Here is a 20697-nt window from a genome sequence, read left to right on the forward strand (position 1 = left end):
CTCAAAACCCCAATCCGCGGCTCTGACTCCATTTACATTTGCTCTTTCCCTTGAAATGGTGCTTGTTACATTTACATAACTCCTCCTCAACAGCTCCTCTCCTTCTGGCAGAGAACATGGTTGCTAACTAAGGATTACAGGAGCCGGCGTTCAGGGAATGCCACCCACCTTGACTTAATTGCAGTGGAAACCAAGAATATTGTCACGTTAGGGGATAGAGCAGTGACATCCGGCACAATTCCTAAACGAAGGACATTTGACATTCTAACAGATTTCCTAATCCTCTTACAGGCTCCTTCTTTTCACAAGCAGCAGACGTCACTTGGTTCTCCTGGCCGCCGGTGGAGTTCACTAGAGTATGAGAAATCAGTCAAAAGAAGGCGGCACATTGTCTCATTGTCCTTGGATTCAGCTTCTCCAGTGGTTTGGGGGGAAGTTTCCTTACTTTTCTCTGCAGTGAACTCCCTTCTTACATAAATGAAGGCCTCTGAATGTTGCAGAGTGAAATCTTAGGCCTTTATCTGAGAAGTTTTAAAAAGCCATCCACAAATCCAGTGCTCCTGTGATGCTTTCCGTTGAACAGGGTGACTTTGTTGTACGTTGTTGCATGAGAAAGGCTGATCTGGGAGGCACAGAGCCAAACGGCAAATAGTCCAAACCCCTTGCTTTCGCCGCATTGCTTTGTCTCTTTGATAGCTCTCCCTGCAGGGAGACAGTAAGGGTCTGGCTGTATTAAGGACTATTTTGTAACTGACATGGAGGCTACCGCTATTTTTTATTTGTTAAGTCTTACTAGGGTAGGTACTCAGATTGATTCTAAAGCCAAGTTGAGGTCTCTACCTGTGGGAGCCCTCCTGCCAGCATTAGCCACATTCAGACATTTGAAGCCGGCCAGCCGAGAGAAGGGCGAAATGTCAGTGGTGTGCACTATTTCAACTTTCCCACGTGTGGTATACAGAAATGAACTAAATCCTAGATGTGCTTTTGTCTATGATGGAATAGAAATGGTGTGATGTCACGTGCTATTTTGAAAATATTCCAGTATCACCGTATCCAGTTATTTGCTAATTTCAGACTGGGAACTTTACCTTCTGCTTGTTGGAGGAGGCGGAGAAAGGTAGAGCCAATTCTGCGCGATTAGAGCACTCCTAGGGAGCTCTCATGTCTCTGGGTCATGTAAAGGCCATGGAGCTTCCTTGTCAACAAGGTTGTGTGCAGTGGAGGGAGGAAAGCAAACAAGAGTTTGTCCCCTGTGACATTTTCCTGTTACTATTCTGAATCATCTGGTTTAGAAAGTTGGAAAGAGTAGTTCAGGTTCACAGTCCCTTATGGAAAACGGTGAGAGCTCGATGCGTTTCAGAGCTCAGAAATGTCCAGAGGATGTATACAGCATGTAGTAATATTCCCAATGGGATCTGAGACGACACCCCACAATCACATAAGTATTTCCCCAGGGGGGAAAAATGTGAAGTCACACAATGAGAAATAAACTAGAAATATTAATGTCAGTCCATATCAAGTTTTACTGCCAAAAGTGTTTGCTTACATTTTGTTTTTACGTCTCAGCTTCAGAATTGCAAATACGGGGCTGTGGCGGATGTTGCAGTGATAGAAATCTAGCCTGGTTGAGTCGTGGTAATATTTAAGAGAGCTGAATCACAGGACTGACAATTTGTGGTCTTGTGTCTCTCCCTACTGGGCTAGTTACTTCCTTTTCCAGTCTCCGCCTTCACTTATCTGTCACCCAGGAATAATTGCCTTCTGGGCTGTTATGAAGATAAGCTAATGTATCTTGAGTACTAAACAATGATTGGCTTACAGCGGGTATTCAATAAATGTTAGCTGTTACAATTTTGCCTCTTCCCTTTCGTTTTTTACGAGATAAAAATTGCCTGAGGCAGCAGTCCTGGCGCTGCTCTGGATATAGGCCAAAGCAGTGTGGATTGCCTCGATTTCAGTAGAGAATTTAAAGTCTGTATTTAAAAAAAAAAATTTTTTTTTAACGTGTATTTATTTCTGAGAGAAAGAGAGTGCGAGCAGGGAAGGGACGGAAAGAGTGAGACTGAAGATCTGAAGCAGGCTCTGCGCAGTGAGCTCAGAGCCCAATGTGGGGATCGAACTCACGAACAGAACTGTGAGATCATGACCTGAACCGAAATCAAGAGTCGGCTCCTTTACTGACTGAGCCATCCAGGCGCCCCCAAAGTCTAAATTTTTGTATTGAGAACAACACACAAAGTCTTGTTAAATGACTAATACCACCTTAAAATTTGTTTGCAGAATGACTAGACTTCTCAATGATGAGTAAATATTTTGATTAATGTCACATCATATTTAAGTCTCTTGAATGCTTCATTTTAACTGTCTCTGAGGAAGGATTGTTTGCCACTAGCTGATTTGCCATTATGAAGCCCCTTTTAAAGTTTCTATTCAGGCACTCATCTTTTAGAAAAATATTTGAAAAGTACATTGTTGATGATGGTAGTGCTCTAAGAAAAATATAACTGAGGTTTATAATTTAGTATATTGGAAAAATGGCATTGGGAGAGAAATCTTTCCCAGTTTTACCAGAAAAAAAAAATTAGCAAGAACATTAATGTGCTGCTTAGTCCAAAACGATATGAATTTTAAAAGATACAGTTTTAAAGTATTTTTTTGTGTAGTGGAACTCTGCTTTTAAATTTGTAAGGACTTCCTTTTTTATTTTTTTCAACTTTTATTTTTTTTAAAGTTCACTTATCATATTTTGAGAGAGACAGCAAGTTGGGGAGGGGCACAGAGAGAGGGAGAAAGAGAGAATCCCAAGCAGGTTCTGTGCTAGCAGCACAGAGCCTGATGTGGGACTCAAACTCACGAACCATGAGCTCATGACCTGAGCTGAAACCAAGATGCTTAACCGACTGAGCCACCCAGGTGCCCCAGCCTTCCCTTTTTAAAAGGCAGAAATTATTGAAAAAGAATTACCTTTTGTTGTCCAACTGTTGTTGTTATTTTTTTTTTATAGCCTCATTTTGTACTTTGTAATCCACTCAGAGAAAATTCCCTAGAGTATCAACATCTGTTCTCATGATGTATTATCTTGACATACAGAAAATTTCAACTCATTTTCCTGACCTTCTCTGTTAATTTGTGAAGATTATAATTATAGATGCTGGTTCCACTGTTAGTTTTTGGATTAGAGGACAGAAGGATTAAAACAGAAGGATTTGAAGAGAAGAGACCTGTTAGCCATGCTGGGCATGTGCCCTCCAGGAGTTAGGAGCATCTCAGTGGGGCACAGTGGATCTGCCTGTATTTATATGCCTCGTACCGCCTCTCTTCGCAGCTGAACTATCAGCAGAAGGTAGGCATCATGTACTGCAGAGCTGGACAGAGCACCGAAGAAGAGATATACAACAATGAGTCAGCCGGCCCGGCCTTTGAGGAATTCCTTCAGCTGTTGGGAGAACGCGTTCGGCTCAAAGGATTTGAGAAGTACCGTGCACAGCTTGACACCAAAAGTAAGAAACACTTACACTCTCCTGCTAGGCTTATTTCCGTCCTGCTGTGTTGATGTTCATCTGCTAAATTGCCCATAAAACAATATTGCCATTTACTGCAGAACACCGCCGGGGATGGGGGAGAGGAAGCCAGAGAAGGAGGACGCGGCCCCCAAACATTTGACGACGGTAATCAAAGTAGCTAGGATCGGACTGTTAAAAAGAAACGGTGTTCTCAGAAGCGTGGATGGAGCGATAGGGCAGGGGTGCAACTCACGCGGGATTGCTCCTGGATAGGGTCGTGTAAATGTCACTATAGTTAGGTGAATGTTAGAGCGACTAAAAGTTCCAGAATCTTGTAGCCATCTGGTCATAAGCCCTGGAATTTTTTACTTTCGTTGATTTATCTTGTAATCCCCATGCTTATGGATGCAGTCAATCTTCATGATAAGGGTTTTCTTATTCATTTTTGTCTTCTATTAAGATTGAGGTTTTTTTGTTTGCCTCTTTTCTATTTTTATTGTTCGTACTCTAATTGAATCCCTAAGGAAATAGGCCTCTTAGCTTTGGTATTAGTTTGGCTCCTGAAATATGTTGATTAAGAGCACAATACTGGAACAGTCTTTTTAGCTATGGCTCATGAACACACAAGGTTGTGCGCTCCCATTCCCCACGCCGTTAATAAAATAGTTACGTTCTCCAACATCTGTTTAGGTTACAGTGTGTTGATGTCTGCTGTGTGTCTGTGAGGAGGCAATTTTAAATTTTATCTCAGAATCCATCCATGGACACCTATGACCTGTTTTTCTTTGAGAGGGTCTTTGGATTAGCACATCTGTATGGCAGTCTATAGTAATCTCCGATTTTCTGTACAGGAAATTAAATAAGGAGTTGAGTCATGAAAACAGAAAAGCATTCATAAACTCCACTGCAGGGAAGAATTTCCTGTTGCCATGGTTTTGCTGTTGCCAACTTGGAAACGACATGCAGGAGAGACTATTAAAGCCCATAAATAGCCTAGACTCTTAAATATTATTTTAGCGTTCCATACTCTACTTGCAATTGCGTAAAACGTTAAATCTTAATATGTCCTGAACTCTTCTTTCCCAGATTTTCTGACATTTGCCCTATACGCTTCATTCATGTTGTCCTAGTTTGCAGTGTTCTATAAATTACCACCACCACGAAGAGCTATATGAAAGCTTCTGGGAAGAGTGTACTAAGCACCCTGCTTCTATGCATGAATGGCCAGATTGGAAATTGATTAAGACTGTGTATTATTTGTGTGTTCACACATTCCCAGCCGCCTCTTGATGATGAAAGGCAACATGAGAAAAGTATAGCAAGACCATACTTAAGCAGTGTGGCATCAAGTAAGACACTGAAATAAACAAAATAAGCACCGTACGCATATTTTGCCTCAAATCCCAATAGCTGCACAGGCTAGAGGGGGATAAGCCTGGGTTAGCTGACCTCCTCTAGCAGCATACTTGTTCTGTAATATTCAGCAGGGAAGGGTTCCTTTAAGACCCCTAGTAACCTTTCAGGGCATAGCTGATGAGCAGAGGAATGAGCAGACAGTTTCTTTTTCTGTCCTTTCAGAGTGTCAGATTTCTTCCAGGGAACAAAAAGTCGGAAAGTATTTCTACTGTAAAGCTCTAAAAGAGGCAGTTTGCATGTTTGTCTCTCTTACTTCAAGCCAGTAGTGTCAAAACCAGCCTCTGCACGTCCCACAGCTTCTCATTGGCCATGGCACCCCCAAAGATAAGATTTTGCTCTGTGTGCTAGAAGATAATCTCACCACATTTTGTCTAACCTTACTTTGTGTCAGGAAACTCTCTTTCAGTATAATCATTAAAAACAGAAAATGCTGGGGCACCTGGATGGCTCAGTCCGGTGTCTCACTTTTGATTTCAGCTCAGGTCACGACTTCATGGTTCATGAGTTTGAGCCCTGTATCGGGCTCCGCACTGAGTGTGGAGCCTGCTTGGGACCCATTCTTTCTCTCTCCTCCGCCCCCCCCCCCCCCCCGCCATTTCTCTGTCTCTCCCATGCTTGTGCTCTCTCTCTCTCTCTCTAGCTCTCTCTCTCTCTAAATAAACGAAAAAAAAAATCTTCAAAATAAATAAATAAATAATAAGTAAGAGAAAATGTTTTCCAGGACAAGTGTTCTATAGCATCACTTCTTGTACATATGACAGTGTAGGTGTGATTGGATCTGTGGGTTCATAGTTTCCATCAAATAAAAGTAGTAATTGCCAATCTTCATTTTTTTTCTGTTGCCATCTTCTGAATTTCCAATTACACATACATTAGATCACTCACTAGTGTACCTCAGGTTAATAAAGCTGTTTTAATTTTTTTAACCTTTTTTTTCCTGTGCTTCCATTTGGATAATTCCTATTAGTATATCTTCCAAGTTCACTGTGCTTTTCTTCTACAGTGTCTTAATCTGCTGTTAATCCAGTCCAGTGAAATTTTCATTTGAGATATTTGTCATCTTCAGAAGCCAGAATTGCATTTGGTCCTCTTCTCAGTTATCTAGTTTATCTTCATTAGGTTCATGTTGTCCTTTAAATCCTTGAATATGTTTATTTTATTTTATTTTTTTAGTGTTTATTTTGAGAGAGAGAGAGAGAAAATGCGTGAATAGGGGAGGGCTAGAGGGAGAGAGGATCCCAAGCAGCCTCCCGGCTCTGCACCCCAGCACGGATGCAGGGTTCAATCCTACGACCACGAGATCATGACCTGAGCCCAACTCAAGAGTTGGGACACTTAACCGACTGAGCCACCCAGGTGCCCCTCCTTGATGTATTTATGATCGCTGTGTTCAAGTCTCTGCATGCTAATTCTGTTGTCCTTGTCATTTGAAGCCTCCATTTAACAAATCTTCTCTTGCTTTTGAGTTACATTTTAACGCTGCATGTGTCTGGTTACTTTTGATTGGAGAGTATATATTCTGAATGTTTTCTGGTTGAGTGTCTAGATTGTGTTGTCTTCTTCAAAGAGTGTTGAGTTTTGCTTTGGTGAGCAGTTAAGTTACTTACAAAACAGCTTGATCTTTATGAATCTTGTTCTTAAGCATACCCAGGGCAGTGTTTACTCTCTAATGTAGCTCTGCTACTAAGGCATGACTTTTCTTATGTCTGAGGACCTGCATATTCAATGAGGTCTCTTTACTGTGGCTGGTTAGAGCTTGAGTGCCTTCCAACCCTATGTCAGCCGTGAGAGTTGTTTGCCTTACGATTCTTCGGTGGTTTTTCTTTGCCTAATAGTTTTTCCCTCTTTCTCTTACTGAGTTATAATTGACATATAGCATTATGTTAGTTTCAGGTGTACAACATAATGATCCGATACTTGCATGTATTGTGAAATGACCACCACCACAAGTCTAATTAACATGTGTCACCATACAAGGTTACAAAAAATCTTTTTTCTTGTGATGAGAACATCTAAGATCTACTCCTAGCAACTTTCAGATATGCAATACAGTATTATTCACCGTGATCACCATGCTGTACACTACCCTAATAGTTTTTCTTTGCCTGGCTTGTGGAATCTTCCTCTGTGTGTGCAGCTTCATCGTGAGCCCAAGACTCAAGGAGACCCTTATGCGGATTTCTGAACTTCTTTCACTGCGTAGTTTCCTCCCCTTTGGTACGCTGCCCTGCGAATATCAACTACCTCAGGCTTCCTGAACTCCAGTATATTTTGGCTTTCCCTCTTCAAAGCCGTGCACTGTGCCGCTGTTCCAAAAGTTCCTCCAGGTAGAAAACCTGGTGGGATCAGAGGGCTCATCTTCTTTTATTCTTTTTTCTCTGGGATCACTATCCAATGCTGCCTATTGTAAAATGTCTGAAAAAAAGTTGTTTCAGATATTTCATCAGTTTTTCTAGTTTCTTACGATGGGAGGACAAGTCCTGTACCAAGTTACCTCTGGTGGAAGCCGAGGTCCCAGATATTCTGTGTGTTTGTCATTTCATTTACTCCTCAAAGTGTTTACTAGGTACTGGTTCTCCCCATTTTACAGAATTGGCTTCTTTAGATTAACGTGCCCAATGTTAGACATCAAGGAAGCACTAGTGAGGTGGAACAGATCCTAGTGCTGTGGTTAAGGAGGTGTTCAGAGAAAGCATAAATGTGGAATTAAATACAGTGAAGCCCAGGGCTCTCTGCCTTGTGCCTGTGACTCTTCCCCTTCTCTCCAGCTCTCGGGCTAAAATTACCCAAGCCAACTCATGAAACAGCTCTACTTGTCATGCATTACAATTATATTCGGATTTTAGTACTTTGGTAAAGGAGGGAAAGGCTCAGAAGAAATGGTTCTTCTCTTTGCCAGTGTTTCATACAAAGTCCATTTTCCTGTTTTCAGAAGTAAGGTCTTTTAGCAAATAAGCTACAAATGGGGCGGGGTGGAACAGTTCTACAAAGAAGAAATTTTCAGGAGTGGGTTTTTGTTCCCCTCCTTACTTTGTTTCCTTATTTGAATGATATAACCTCTAGATAATTACCATCCTCTCATTCTACAGCAAATGCAAAAATAAACTTCCCACCAAACAGTGTGTTATTTGAAAGCTAGAGACCACCTTCATTTATAACTGTGCATATGGATTATTATTTGGGAAATCATTTCCTGAATGAGGCTTGTTTGTCAAGTCAGAACAGAGGAGACTTTAGGAGCCCTTTGTAAGCATTCCTTCCAAGCCTTGCCTTCATTAATTTGCTGTAGTATTAGTGAATGCTTGTTGCTTCCCCCTTTTGTTAGCAGTGTTTTAAAAACCAAGGAAATAAATCCTCCTGTATTTGGAATATTTAAACTTCGATAGGGAAGGGGGTAAAACTAGCATTGTTTAAATGCTCTGCATATGCAAAGGGCATTTGGAGTCAGAGACACTGATGAATGAAGGAAAGGACTCTTTCTTCACCTCCTTCAACTTCAAACTACTTTAACGTAAGGTTTTTCCTCTGAGTGTTTCTGGGATGTGCTTGGCAAAGAAATGAAAATACATAAAAGTCCTTGTTTAAGGATACTACACTTTTTACCTCAACTGCACAAAATTCCAAATTCTAATCAACACATTTCCTGAGCATCTTTTATGGGCTAGCACCTCTACATACGTTAATTCACTTAATCCTTACAGCAACAAGAATATCAATGGGCAGAGAAGTGATGTGATTTGTTTGTGGTCATTTAGCAAAGATGCCACTGGCATTCAAATTCAGATCTTCTTACTTCCAAATTGGGAAAGTGAGGAGTTGGTAGAAAATACTAGTGGCTGATTCCTAAGTACCAACCCCACACCCATCTTGTCCTTCGTCATCTCTCAACGTGCTACTGATTTTGAGATGCCTTGAGTCCCAGCTATGTTCACATGCACCCTCACATATCCTGAAACTGATACCATATGAATGTACCTGCCATGGCCAAGGGTACTGCTATAAACTCTTCTTTATTCCACCCTCATTAAAGCAGAGTAACTCATCTGCCGGCTGTGTCTAAATGTACATTGAAAGAATATTAGTAAATATGATAGATGCCAGAGCAGGTAGAATTCTTGATTTCCCCAAATACTTCATTAGTGAGTGAGTGAAATAGTGCCACAAGGGCAGAAGTGTGTCTCATCTCGAATGATGCCAGTGTTCCAGATGTCCGTTCTTGGCCCTGACTCTGTTTCTGAGCATTGACTTCTGCATTCCCCAGACCCTGAGGCAAGGTTGCATAGACAGGACATCAGGGGTCTTAAAGGGTTGGTCCCCAGCAGCCAACTGACAATGATTATATTTCAAGTTAAATAAAAGGATAAAAATGAGATCTACAGGCTATCTGACTTCATCTTACATTTGATGTGTTCTCTAGTGGTGAGGACATTCAATAAACGGAACTTAAGCTTTCTTCCTTCTGTTGACTTTATTTAGTCTGCATGAGTTTAGTTAACAAGATTACTTTTCTCTTGTGTTCATAAATATTTAAAACTAGGAACTTTCCTGAAATCAAGTTGCATAGGCCCGTTTTCCTTCATCTAGCTTTTCTTAACTCTGGATACATCCGTTAGTGACTGCAAAATGGTTGTAAAAAAAATCCAATTACTTTTCCTTATCCAGATTCATATACATACACTTTATCAACCAAGTTTCAGTCTACAGAAAAGTAAAGGAGTTGAGCCCAAAAGAGAAGTCAGAGATGATTATGACACTGTCTCTGAAACTGCTCTACAAACGTATTAACCTATTCGTACCATTCATGGGGTTTTGGAGTGATGAGGGTCTGGAGCCGATGGCCAAGAAAGAATTCTTGAGACGTTTTTGGTGCAAAAAGGTGATTTTATTAAAGTGCAGGGACAGGACCCATGGGCAGAAAGAGCTGCACTGGAGTTGTGAAGAATGACTGGTGATATACTATGGAACTGGGGGAGGTAAAGGCAAAAAGGAGGCCTCCAGAAGGACTTCCATATACTAAAGACTGATAATATACCAGAGGCCTAGCTCTTGTCAAGCTAAGGTTGTTTTCCCTCTAGTAAGGCATCGGACATTACAACTGTAGGGGGTTCCTAGAGAAATGTTATACTCTGTATTTGTCTCAAGTATTTGTCAATGGGCTGCAGGTTATAAAGAAATTTAATTTTACCTGCCATTTCCTTCTTGCCTTTGTTCCCACATCACTGTGGAGGGGAAGGTGATGTTGGGGCTCCAGGAAACTGAGTCTATAGGTTTCTGGAGATTAGGCTATTGATAAGATTGCCTTTTTCTAGTAATTTACTAAGACATTTATAAACTGATGGAGACTTGTGTCCTACATGACTGTGGTCTCTTACTAGTTGACCATTTGTTTTCTTTCCTTTCCTTTGTTCTTGGGCAGCCCGGAGTGCCTGGGGAATGTCACATGTATCCCACCTGGGGGTCAGGGGAGGAGGGTGTGCTTAACTTGTGCTTTGTCCTCAGCTTGCCTTGTGCTCTCTCATCACAGTCTTCAAACAGAAATGCCTAATGTAGGATATTATCCCATATCTACACTTTTTGAAAGCAGCAGAGAAAAATATTATCGTTCCTTAATTATTCAGTGTCTTCTTATCATCTACACTGAATATTAGAAATTTTACTTTCCATGACTTAGCATAGAATGTTGACCTTATTAGTGGGTATATGCCACCCACTGGTCGTATGATTTGGAGGCAAATCCCATGATTATCAAGATGACCCGTAAGATGCCCGAATTTACTTTTAAAGCTCCATACAGATAAGAAGGAGCATTATCTTCTTTCCACCCCTCTTCTCAAGCATATTTCCCATTATAAATTTTTCAATATATATATTCTTTACCCAGAGCAAAATGGAATTTTGTCATTTTCATTTTTTCCTGATTGCCAAGCTGATTAAGTTTTTCATGGTTTCAGGGTTTCCGGGTCACTAAAAATATAATAATAGAAACATGGGATGCTTTATTCTTTGGGAAATATAGCAAACATTCGTTTTCCATTCTTTCTGGTCACATTTAACAGTTCTGTTACTTATATAGTATTTTCAGGAGTTTGAAATTCCTTATGGCTCGGAAAGGAAAATTTCATTGTTTTGACTCTTGTTTCATCTCTGAAGCTTTTGGAACTGTTCAAACTGTTTAAAATTATCAGCAAAACTTGAGGGTTTCCAAAGGTCCCCAGAAAAAGGCTGGTCAAGCAGCGTCTATTACATAAATGAGGCACGCAGAAAGGACAGCGAGAGCGGGCCAGAAATAGAAAAGCAAGGTTACCTTCAGTGTTGTCTTCCACATCAGCTTTCCTCTCTGGCAGTAATTCTTTTAGGATTAGACAGATATACAAAGCAAAATGTAACACATGAGTTCGGGATGACAGTCTCTTTTCTAGTTCATTAATTTTGCCCAAAATTGACTTGAAACACATGTAAGTACACGTCAAAGCTGACACATTCGCTTTAAGGTTTAAAATGTACTAATCGGTTCAGAAGTTATTTATAAGTAGAGCCCTTAAAAGTAGATATGTTCTTCGTACTTAAGGCGTGTCTTAGTCCAATTATTTATAGCAGTAATTTATAGTTTTTTGTGTTGGTGGCCATTAGCATTTAGAAGATACTTTTTTCTTGGGAAGCTATCTGTTGGTACATATTTTAGCAATTTTTTGAAAAATAGTCTGTGCTTTATTTCAGTTTTAGCTTGTTTTTTTAACCCTTTGCATTTTATGTCAGCTTCAAAGATTAAGTTCCTTCAAGAAGCTCGAGGTTGAAGCTCCAGGCTCTAGAACATGTTTACAAGCCTGTCTGCAAGCCACCATTGTGGTCTGTTTGTGGAGCAGTGCCTAAGGGCAGCAGAGCTCCTGCATCACAGTCACCCTGGGGGTGTTTATTAAAATAGATTCCTTTGCCCAGCCCTGTACCCACTGTGCAGTATTTCTGGGGGTGGTGCATGCAAATCTGCCTTTTAAACCAGCTCCCCAGATGCCAGTGTGCATGCTAAATTTTGAGAACTACTGCCTCTTGGTGTATACCAGAGGCTTTGTCTTGGCGGCTTCCCCGAAGTGCAGTAAAATGTTCTGGTCTTCAACGGTATGGCTGATGAGGCTCGAATTTACCCAGAATGAACAAACAAACGCACTAATGTCATTTAGCAGCCTGCAAGTCCAGGTCCTTTAAGACCAGAGACGCTCCCTTTCGGTTGGACAGCTAATAATTCTCTTCTCTGGTTTCTGGTTATTTCTGGGCAATTGATTTGTTGATGATTAAGGGAGTAGAGGTTGCTCTTACTTAAGGAAGATGAAAGCAGAACACAGTCTATAAAAACTTGTTGGACATTGCTTATAATACCTTTGTTATTCAGGTTACAGACCTATTAAGTTTTCATCTGTTTGTTAAGAATAAAACAACTCTCTTGCTTGAATCAGAAATATTGGAAAAGGCTTTCTTAACCTGACATCTGTGGAGAGTTCAGGGGTGTGTGAACTTGGACGGGAAATCATTTTACATTTGTTTTCACTGACCCCTAATTAAAATTTAGGACTTCCTTCAATTATGAACGTGGGCAACAAACCACAGTTGCGTAAGTTCTACCTATGATTGTATTGCAAGTTGAAAGCATAGATATTTCCATATTGTATTTTTTTTTGGAGATCCCTCAAACTACTGCTTATGCACATCACTACTTCAGAATTATAGTAGTCCTATTCGATCAATTGCTAAAACTTGTCATAGAAATCTAATGCTATTATAGTTTAAAATTATTTTTGATAACTATTTCTCAGTATAATTGATTTCTATTGAAATCAGATGTAGTTTGTTTCATGCATTTACAAATACTGTTCTGAGAAGGGACCCAGGCTTCCCTGGACCGCCAAAGAGAATCAGATGCAAAAAATGGGTAAGAACACTGATGCTAGTTCTTATCTAGCATCTTTTCATCCTAAACGATTTCCTTTGTTTTCTTTTTTTGGAGCTATTTTTCTTAAATGAACTATTTTTCCCATTCTTACAGTCATCTCATCATTATATCTATTTTTTTTTACTGTAGCTGACTCCACTGGAACCCATTCTCTGTATACAACATACAAAGACTATGAAATTATGTTCCATGTTTCCACCATGCTGCCATACACACCTAATAACAAGCAACAGGTAAGAGATCCCGGTGTTGTCTGTGTTTCCTACCCTTTTTCGTTTTCCCCAGAAGCCTAAGTGGCAAGTTTGTAAAATCTGAAACCAGAATTGAATGTTGCACCTGTCACCACAGCAGGAAGCTTTTGTACTTTGCGGAAATAACGAATAGCAAATGAGCTGAAAACAAATGAAGAGACCCAGATTCTAGGTTAACAGCCAGCTGGATGGCTTTGTGAATTAATCATTTGCTTTTCACCCACGGGGATTGAGGTTTTCATGGAATCCGAAGAGAACAAGTTAAAATCATGGTGATTAGGTGACCCTGCAGTGTTGCAGAGAACATGTATGAGTGGGTGAAGTTCCATCTCAAGAGGCCAGGGGACAAAGCAGGAAAGTACTGATGTGTCATTTCAGATTTCAAAGGAGGTTTGGTACACTGACTTGGAGAAAAATCAGAATAAATGTCCGTGGGATCTCAGAAAAAGGTTTTTTTCTTAATGTTTGTCAGGAGGACAGCAAAGAACATAAGAAAACCCTTGCATTTGCATACATCATACATGGTGTCTTTTAAAAAAAGTCTAAAAGCACAACGCCTATTACTAAAATGTGGTCGATGAGGTAGTAAATGAAGACACTAAGAAGTGACGCATTGTTACAGAGCAGCATGGAAACTGGCAGTATTGTTTTGGAAGGTATCTGGTAGTTGTTTTTTAAAAATATTGCAAAATAAATGATGCCAAACTGACATTTAAAAGAGTCAGAGAGCTAACAGCGTCTCCTTTCAAAAGCTGTTATAAACACAAGCGGTCCAGTATTCCCTCTGACCTTAAAATGGATATAGATTTTGTTATTGTCAGCTTTTGTGCTAACAGAACATAGGCCAGCTGCAGAATGAATCACACCGTCTTTCACAAAATTTAACCAAACACTGATCTGATCTAACACTTTGTCACTGCAGGTGTGATTAAATCGCAAATCCAGGTAATGAGATTTTGCTTTGCTATGATTACGAAAGTAATCAAAAACAGGCAGCAAAGCAATGAATCAGCTACAAATCTTAAAATAAACCTATTGAAGATAAATTCCATGATCTAGAACTTGTTGACAGTTTGTTTTATGCAAATTCCAAGTTCTACATTACTCTGATAGGAAAGCATCATGCTAAGAAAAATAACATGTTTCTTACTTTAACCAGTAAGTGGTCAAAAAACTTCAGGACATTCACAAGTAGTATTTAAAGGCTTATCCTACCTGAGTACACAGCAGAGAAAGGGAAGATGTATGGAAGGGTGAAAAATTTAGTTAAGATTCAATTAAATGAGTTGAAGTGTGTTGAGCAGCATGAGTTGGCATTAAAATGGACAGCTGTCTAAATTATTTAATTTGGGGGTCCAGTCAAGGTGAAAGTGTTATTAGGTCCTATTTCAGGATAAAAGAGTGATTGGTACTGCTGCATTTTAAGAAATTTTAATTCGCTAGCTAGAGAATTTATTTCTTCTTTGTAGGTCACTTTATGCTTGGGGAAAAAAACAAAAACAAAATATCTTTTAAAATCTTGTGGCAGGAATTTGTTTATAAATACTGTCTTTCATTATATAGAATGTGAGATGGATAGATGGATTTATTTCTATTTGGGTCCTTTATTAAGATATTAGTGTTACATATCAAGCAATATTTGGAATAAAGAATGACATTGCATCCAAAAGCAATGACATCATGTATGCAGCAATGACATAATACATAGACAAATTGTATGCCTGAGATTCTGAGTAGATTAATAATGTTTAATAATGGGTACATTCTGTGTAACCATCAGCACAGACCATCTTTATTTCTGTAACATCCAGTAATATATCATGTTTAGAAATGAAAGTAAATGGCCTCATTAGAGGATAATTTGGGATGCTTTGAAATTCCTAAGGTTAAAAGTACATTTCTGGAACATTCTAACTCCCAATTCTCAACCGTAATCTAAAAGGCTATTGTTTCTCCCAGCTAACAGCTAATACTAGATCATTGATTTTACTTGTATGTAATTTGTGTAAGTTAAAGTCACTGGGGAATTAAAAAAAAAAGTTTATGAATGTAAGCTTATGCCTAACAGATAGTTGATATAATGTTATATCTCATTATTTTCCTCCTTGTAAGAGCCTCTATATAATAAATACGAGAAATGCAAGTTTTGTTCAACTTTTTTTTCACACTGTTGACTTAAATATGTAATAAACCCCACTTGGAAAGTCACTGGCCTAGCATGAGTTGGGGTGCCTAAATTTGAAAGCCACCTTCCAAAACACTTTTTAATGTGAAACAGAAGGTGGTCTTAAGCAATTTAAAAAACTATTTAGACTTGAAATTTGACCTGCTTTGAAATTGTTACATTTATATTCTGGAACATTAGTAATTTCTGCACTCCCAGCTCGTGGCACAAAAAACATACTGGAAAACACCTTAGCCACATTTCTTTAAATGAAGTGAATTAAACCAGAACATAAATTGCAGTGTAATTACTTCAGCCATTCTCATCTCTAAAAAAATCTTCCCTGTGGCAAGTTTCTTTCTTCTGTGAAAATGGAACAAAACTGTTGTTATGGAAACTGAGAATTTGGAGATGCTGGAACTTGGCATAAGATGCCAGATATTGGTTAGCTCCTGAATGGGCTCTACGTTTTATGCAAATTTCAGAATATTCATTTCTGTAACCTTCCTCCGAGGGAGTAAGATGGGCTAAATTATTGACAGTAACTGTAGATTACCTACCTTAACGTGCCCTGATTAATGGTGAATGTTTTAAATACAGTTATGTAAGGGAATTGGGGAGGAAAAAAGCAGAGTGTTGTCATTTATGTCGTTTGCTTATTTTTTCTTTCAGCTCCTACGGAAGCGGCACATTGGAAATGATATTGTCACAATTGTTTTCCAAGAGCCTGGAGCACAGCCATTCAGCCCAAAAAACATCCGATCCCACTTCCAGCACGTTTTTGTCATCGTCAGGGTTCACAACCCCTGCACCGACAGTGTTTGTTACAGGTACCTACCTGCGCCCTGGTAGCAGCCTTGTGGGCGGGGCCAGGGGTCACGTGCGGGGGGGGGGGCCATCCTGCTCCGCTTGCTCAAGCAGCAGTGGGAAGTCTATTGCCATTTACTTCTGTCTTTAAACTATGTGTGCGGATGGCCGATTCACGCGATGATGTCACCCGATGGCGTTGACATTGCCCAGACACGCTGGTTAGACACCTGCTGTTTCCATTTGCACCTCCTCCTTAGGTGGTGTCCTTGGTCCATACCATCTGGTCACCAGCTAATTACTCATCTTGCTAATTATACTTTGCATTTGGTGTGGCAAGAGCAGAGAAGAATGATGTAATAAGTAGAGAAGTTTTGTTTTAATTACTATTGTCTAAAAAGCCCAGACCCTTGCTTTAAGACTGGTTTGATTCACTCTAACGTTTCCGACTACAGTCTTCAAAGTATTTGTATGCACTAGTAAGCACTTGGAATTGTTTCAGTGTCCCATGCGACCCAGTCTCGGGAGTGTCCGACTTCAGGCATCTATCTGCAAGAGGCCTTTGGGCGTTGACAAAGATAAGAACCTGAATTGCTGGGTCAGCATGGTCATAGTACCAAGAAGATGTGTCAGGCTATTCTAGCATTAACAAGATATTTCTAATAGGAATCTGTCCGTTTAAAGTAATGGAATTTTATCCTGTCTTTCCATCCTTAATTTGGAAGATTAGGCTTTGCTAATGCTGGATATTTGTTTTTAAATTAATAAAGCCACCTACCCAGAAAGTGGCCAGTACAGACTGACAGTTGGTTTGTTGTGAGAGCCACAGCTGTCTACTTTTGGGAGTCAGTGCAGGTTAATTACGGGAGGGGAGCAAGCAAGCTCAGGGAACAAAACAAGGAAAGGTTACTCCGGACTGCTGTAAACCACTACCTTCCTTGCACAGCCCGTAATAACTGTATATGTTGGGCTCTGGTGATAAGCCCAGCACTATTTCTAGGCACTTTACATGGGTTGCCTCATTTAATTTGTAAAACCCATGCATTAGGTACTGTTTTTGTCCCCCATTTTCAGGTGAGGAAGCTTAAGCAGTGGGGCTAGGTCCCTGGCCCGAGGTCAGCTGGTACCAGGCAGTTTAGATTGTAATGCACTAAGTCTGATTCTAGAGCCCAGCCCCTTCACTGCTCAGCCATGTTGCCTCGCTCACATGCCCTGTGAAGCACGGGTCTTTGCTGCCCTTGCTGCTGACCTACAAGCTGCTCCAGAACTCTGGGGCTAAGGGGGTGGGAACTCCAACAGAAGAGACCTAGATCTGCAGCCTCTTACCAAGAATCTGGTCCCTGGAAGCTGCTTTATTTCGAATAACATGGCTATTATTTAGAATAGAATGACAGACTTAAGTGCAGAACATTTGACTATACCTGGGAGGGATGGCTATTTGCACTTAGAAAATATCCCCAAGCAATTGAAACACGCTCTGTACTGGATTTATGCAAGGATTTCATGGAACTCTGATAGAAAGCTAACCCCTTTTGGAATGGTCACTATGACGTTTGGGAGTGAAAAGCTTCGCGGTTTGTTTTAGAGATTTCTTCTTTAAAAGCCATTGTCTACATAAAGTGCCGTCTAGTAGAAATGTAATGCAAGCCATGTATTAATTTTGTATTTTTTAATAGCCATACTTTATTTAAAGTAACAAGAAATGGGTAAAATTAATTTTAGCAGTATAGTTTTTGACCCAATAATACATTTTATTTACCTGGTATGTCCAAATAATTATTATTTCAATAGGTGATTTTTAAGTTTTAAAAATTACTGACCTATTTTACATATTTTTGGAGTAAGACTTTGGAATCTGGAGTGCATTTTAGACTTACAGCTCATCTCAATTAGGATGTTTGATTTTCATTGGAAATAATGTTTAGATTTCATAAAAGTTGCAACTGGAAAAGTTGACTCATATACTCAGATTGTTCCAGACATGCTTTTTAAAAGCTTTTGAATGACTGAATTGAGTGTCACTTTTTAAAGTATGTAAAATATGGCCAGGGTAAGTCTAAATAGACTGATAATGAGGAAAGGTCTCTCAACCTTCTTCAACACTTTGCTAGGGAAGGAAGTGATGTCTGTCTGATGCTTTTTTATTAAAAATTTTTAATGTTTATTTATTTTGGGGGGGTGCAGGGGCAGAGAGAGGGGGAGACACAGAATCCAAAGCAGACTCCAGGCTCTGAGCTGTCCACACAGAGGCTTGAACCCACAAACCATGAGATCATTACCTGAGCCAAAGTCGGATACTCAACCAACTGAGCCACCCAGGCACCCCTGTCTTGTTCTTTTAAAACTCCCCACCCCAGCCTTGAAAACCATGCTTTTTGCTATCTCTCTTATTTTTAATCTGCTGCCTGGCGAGCCCATCTTCTTAGCCCCACCATGCAATGTGATGCTGGACCCTTTGTGGGAAGACAGTGGACACCCCAGCTCATGGCACATGAGCTGGCCTGGGATTTCCTAGTTGCCAAGCATGTTTGAAGACCCAGTGCCCTGCTTAGAAACTGTGAACTTGGGCCTTTTGCAAATCCAAGAGCACGTACCAACTTGCAGTATCACTAAAAGGAATCACAAGAAATGAAAGTAGAGATCTTTTCCTGTTATTAATTTGAGGTATATTGATTGTTCTCAGTCCATCTCAAAGTGAGGTCGGCATGTTTCCCGAAGTGTGTGGGGATGTCAGGAGATGCTTCAGGTCCCAGAGCAGATAGGGCAACTCTCTTGTAGTTAATGCTTGGGGGAAAGAGTGTGAAGGGTTTATGTTCTCTGAAAATAAATGTATCATGAAGCAGAATAGGTCTTCCAAAGAATTTCTGTACCTGTGAGTTTTTCTCATACCCCAGCCACTCCCCAGAATACTAAGGATATGAAGTTATGGGCCTCTTTCATTTATTTACTGTACTTTGGTTGAAAAGTTTATAGAGCTGCATTGATTTCTACTAAATTAGATTTAAATCTAATTTAACTCTACAGTGATACAGTTAGAGGGATTCAAATACTTTTTATCATTGAAAATCTCTTGTTCTGAGCTTTTTCCCCAGGGAACACTCACATTTACTTATTGACATCTCCTTGGTACGTGTGCTGAGGAAAGCACAAAAGGGGTTTTCTCAAAGGAGCTTCTTGCTGTGATCAGGTGGAGAAGTGCGGGGTCCATACAGGCTGAAGTTATAAGGAACGTTGAACTGACAAAATGGGGTTTGGCATATGTTTTAGAGCATAGATGGAGGAAATTCAGTGGGGGAGAAAAAGAAATAATTCTAGGAGTGGTCAGTGGTGTAGACAGAAGTGTAGACAGAGGAAAGGGTGGGGGGTGGCAGGTGCCGGAAGAAGGTGCTGCCATAGATGGGGTTACGAGGCAGTGGAGCCCTTTGGAATGCGAGGCCATCCGGTAGCACGGTATAAAGAGAGCTTTAGGAGAATTCACCCGATGTCACCATGCAAATTAGTTTGTATACAAAAGGACGACTTTGGAACTTGTTCATTTATTTTCACCAGCTCTTTGCAGCTCTTATCATGTGTATGCTAGGCCCTGGGATATAATAGGGGAACAACGAGAGAAAAATCCTATGGTGGATGTGGAAATGAGGTCCTGAAATAATGGATGTTCTATCTCTCTAGGGATTGGAAAGTCTATAATTTATAATTTATTTATAATAGGAAAAACTGACTATTTCTAACTAATTCCAGAGACCAGTTAACCTTGAACGGTAGACATAGCCAAGAGCTCAGAAATTAATCACTAAGTCTGTACTAAAGCTTATGCTCATACCTGATAAGAGAGCCCCCGGTCTCTTGTTTTATTTGTATCATTACACTGAGCTTAATTATCTGGTCCTGGTTGATAGAGCAGATTAGAAGCAACAAATCAAAAAGATGAAGAACTGTTCAGTGGCAAGGATGTGCTGAGACATCACTAAGTGATTCCTGAGATGTAGAAAAACTCTTCACCTCAAAGTTGAAGAGTAAGCACAGCAGTCTGGAGTCATTTGGTTTGGAAACAAAGGACCGAATATACTTAGCTCACCCCTGAGGGCCTCACTTTGTTAAAACACAGTGTAAAAATTTTTCCCAGCATTTTTTAGTAACTCATGAATTAAGAGACCCAGGCACTGATCTTCAGAGGTTGCAGATGTCACGAAAAGAGACAAATGTGTGTCTCATAATGGAAGGATACAACCGCACCTATGAATTAGTCTTGTTCCCTCCCCCACCATTGAACCTAAATCTGATCAAACCTCTGGAGGAGCCAGTTTACATGTTCTTCATGTAAACATGCCTGTATTCAGCAAAACTCAGACTCCAGGCAACGCTGTGTGACAAACAGCCCTGTTTCCTCAACATGTAAATGCAAGAAATAAAAGAGAGAATGAGAGAAGTGGAGGGGAATTAACAGAATAAAAAAGAAGAAGAAGAAGACAAATTGCAGTGTTGTGTGGGCCTTATTCAGACCCATGTTAGATAAAAAGATTTTTAAAGTTTTAGGACATCTTAAGCAACTGAACATTGGAACATTGACTCACTATTTGATGACGTTAAAGAATTATTAGTTTTAAAACCAGT

At 40.1% G+C, this 20697-nt stretch overlaps 1 protein-coding gene across 18 annotated transcripts in view; it reads left to right on the plus strand.

Moving 5' to 3' along the window:
* SIPA1L1 (signal induced proliferation associated 1 like 1) overlaps window positions 1–20697 on the plus strand; it is a 370694-nt gene that overhangs the window by 278364 nt on the left and 71633 nt on the right. For all 18 annotated transcript variants that reach the window (XM_045060144.1, XM_045060148.1, XM_045060146.1 and 15 more), the window contains 3 exons: window positions 3326–3500; window positions 12991–13094; window positions 15949–16106. In XM_045060144.1, coding sequence (XP_044916079.1) covers window positions 3326–3500; window positions 12991–13094; window positions 15949–16106 — 437 coding nt within the window. The remainder of the gene's footprint in view (window positions 1–3325; window positions 3501–12990; window positions 13095–15948; window positions 16107–20697) is intronic.

The sequence above is a fragment of the Felis catus genome, chromosome B3 (assembly GCF_018350175.1).
Source record: "Felis catus isolate Fca126 chromosome B3, F.catus_Fca126_mat1.0, whole genome shotgun sequence".
Taxonomy (NCBI): Eukaryota; Metazoa; Chordata; class Mammalia; order Carnivora; family Felidae; genus Felis; species Felis catus.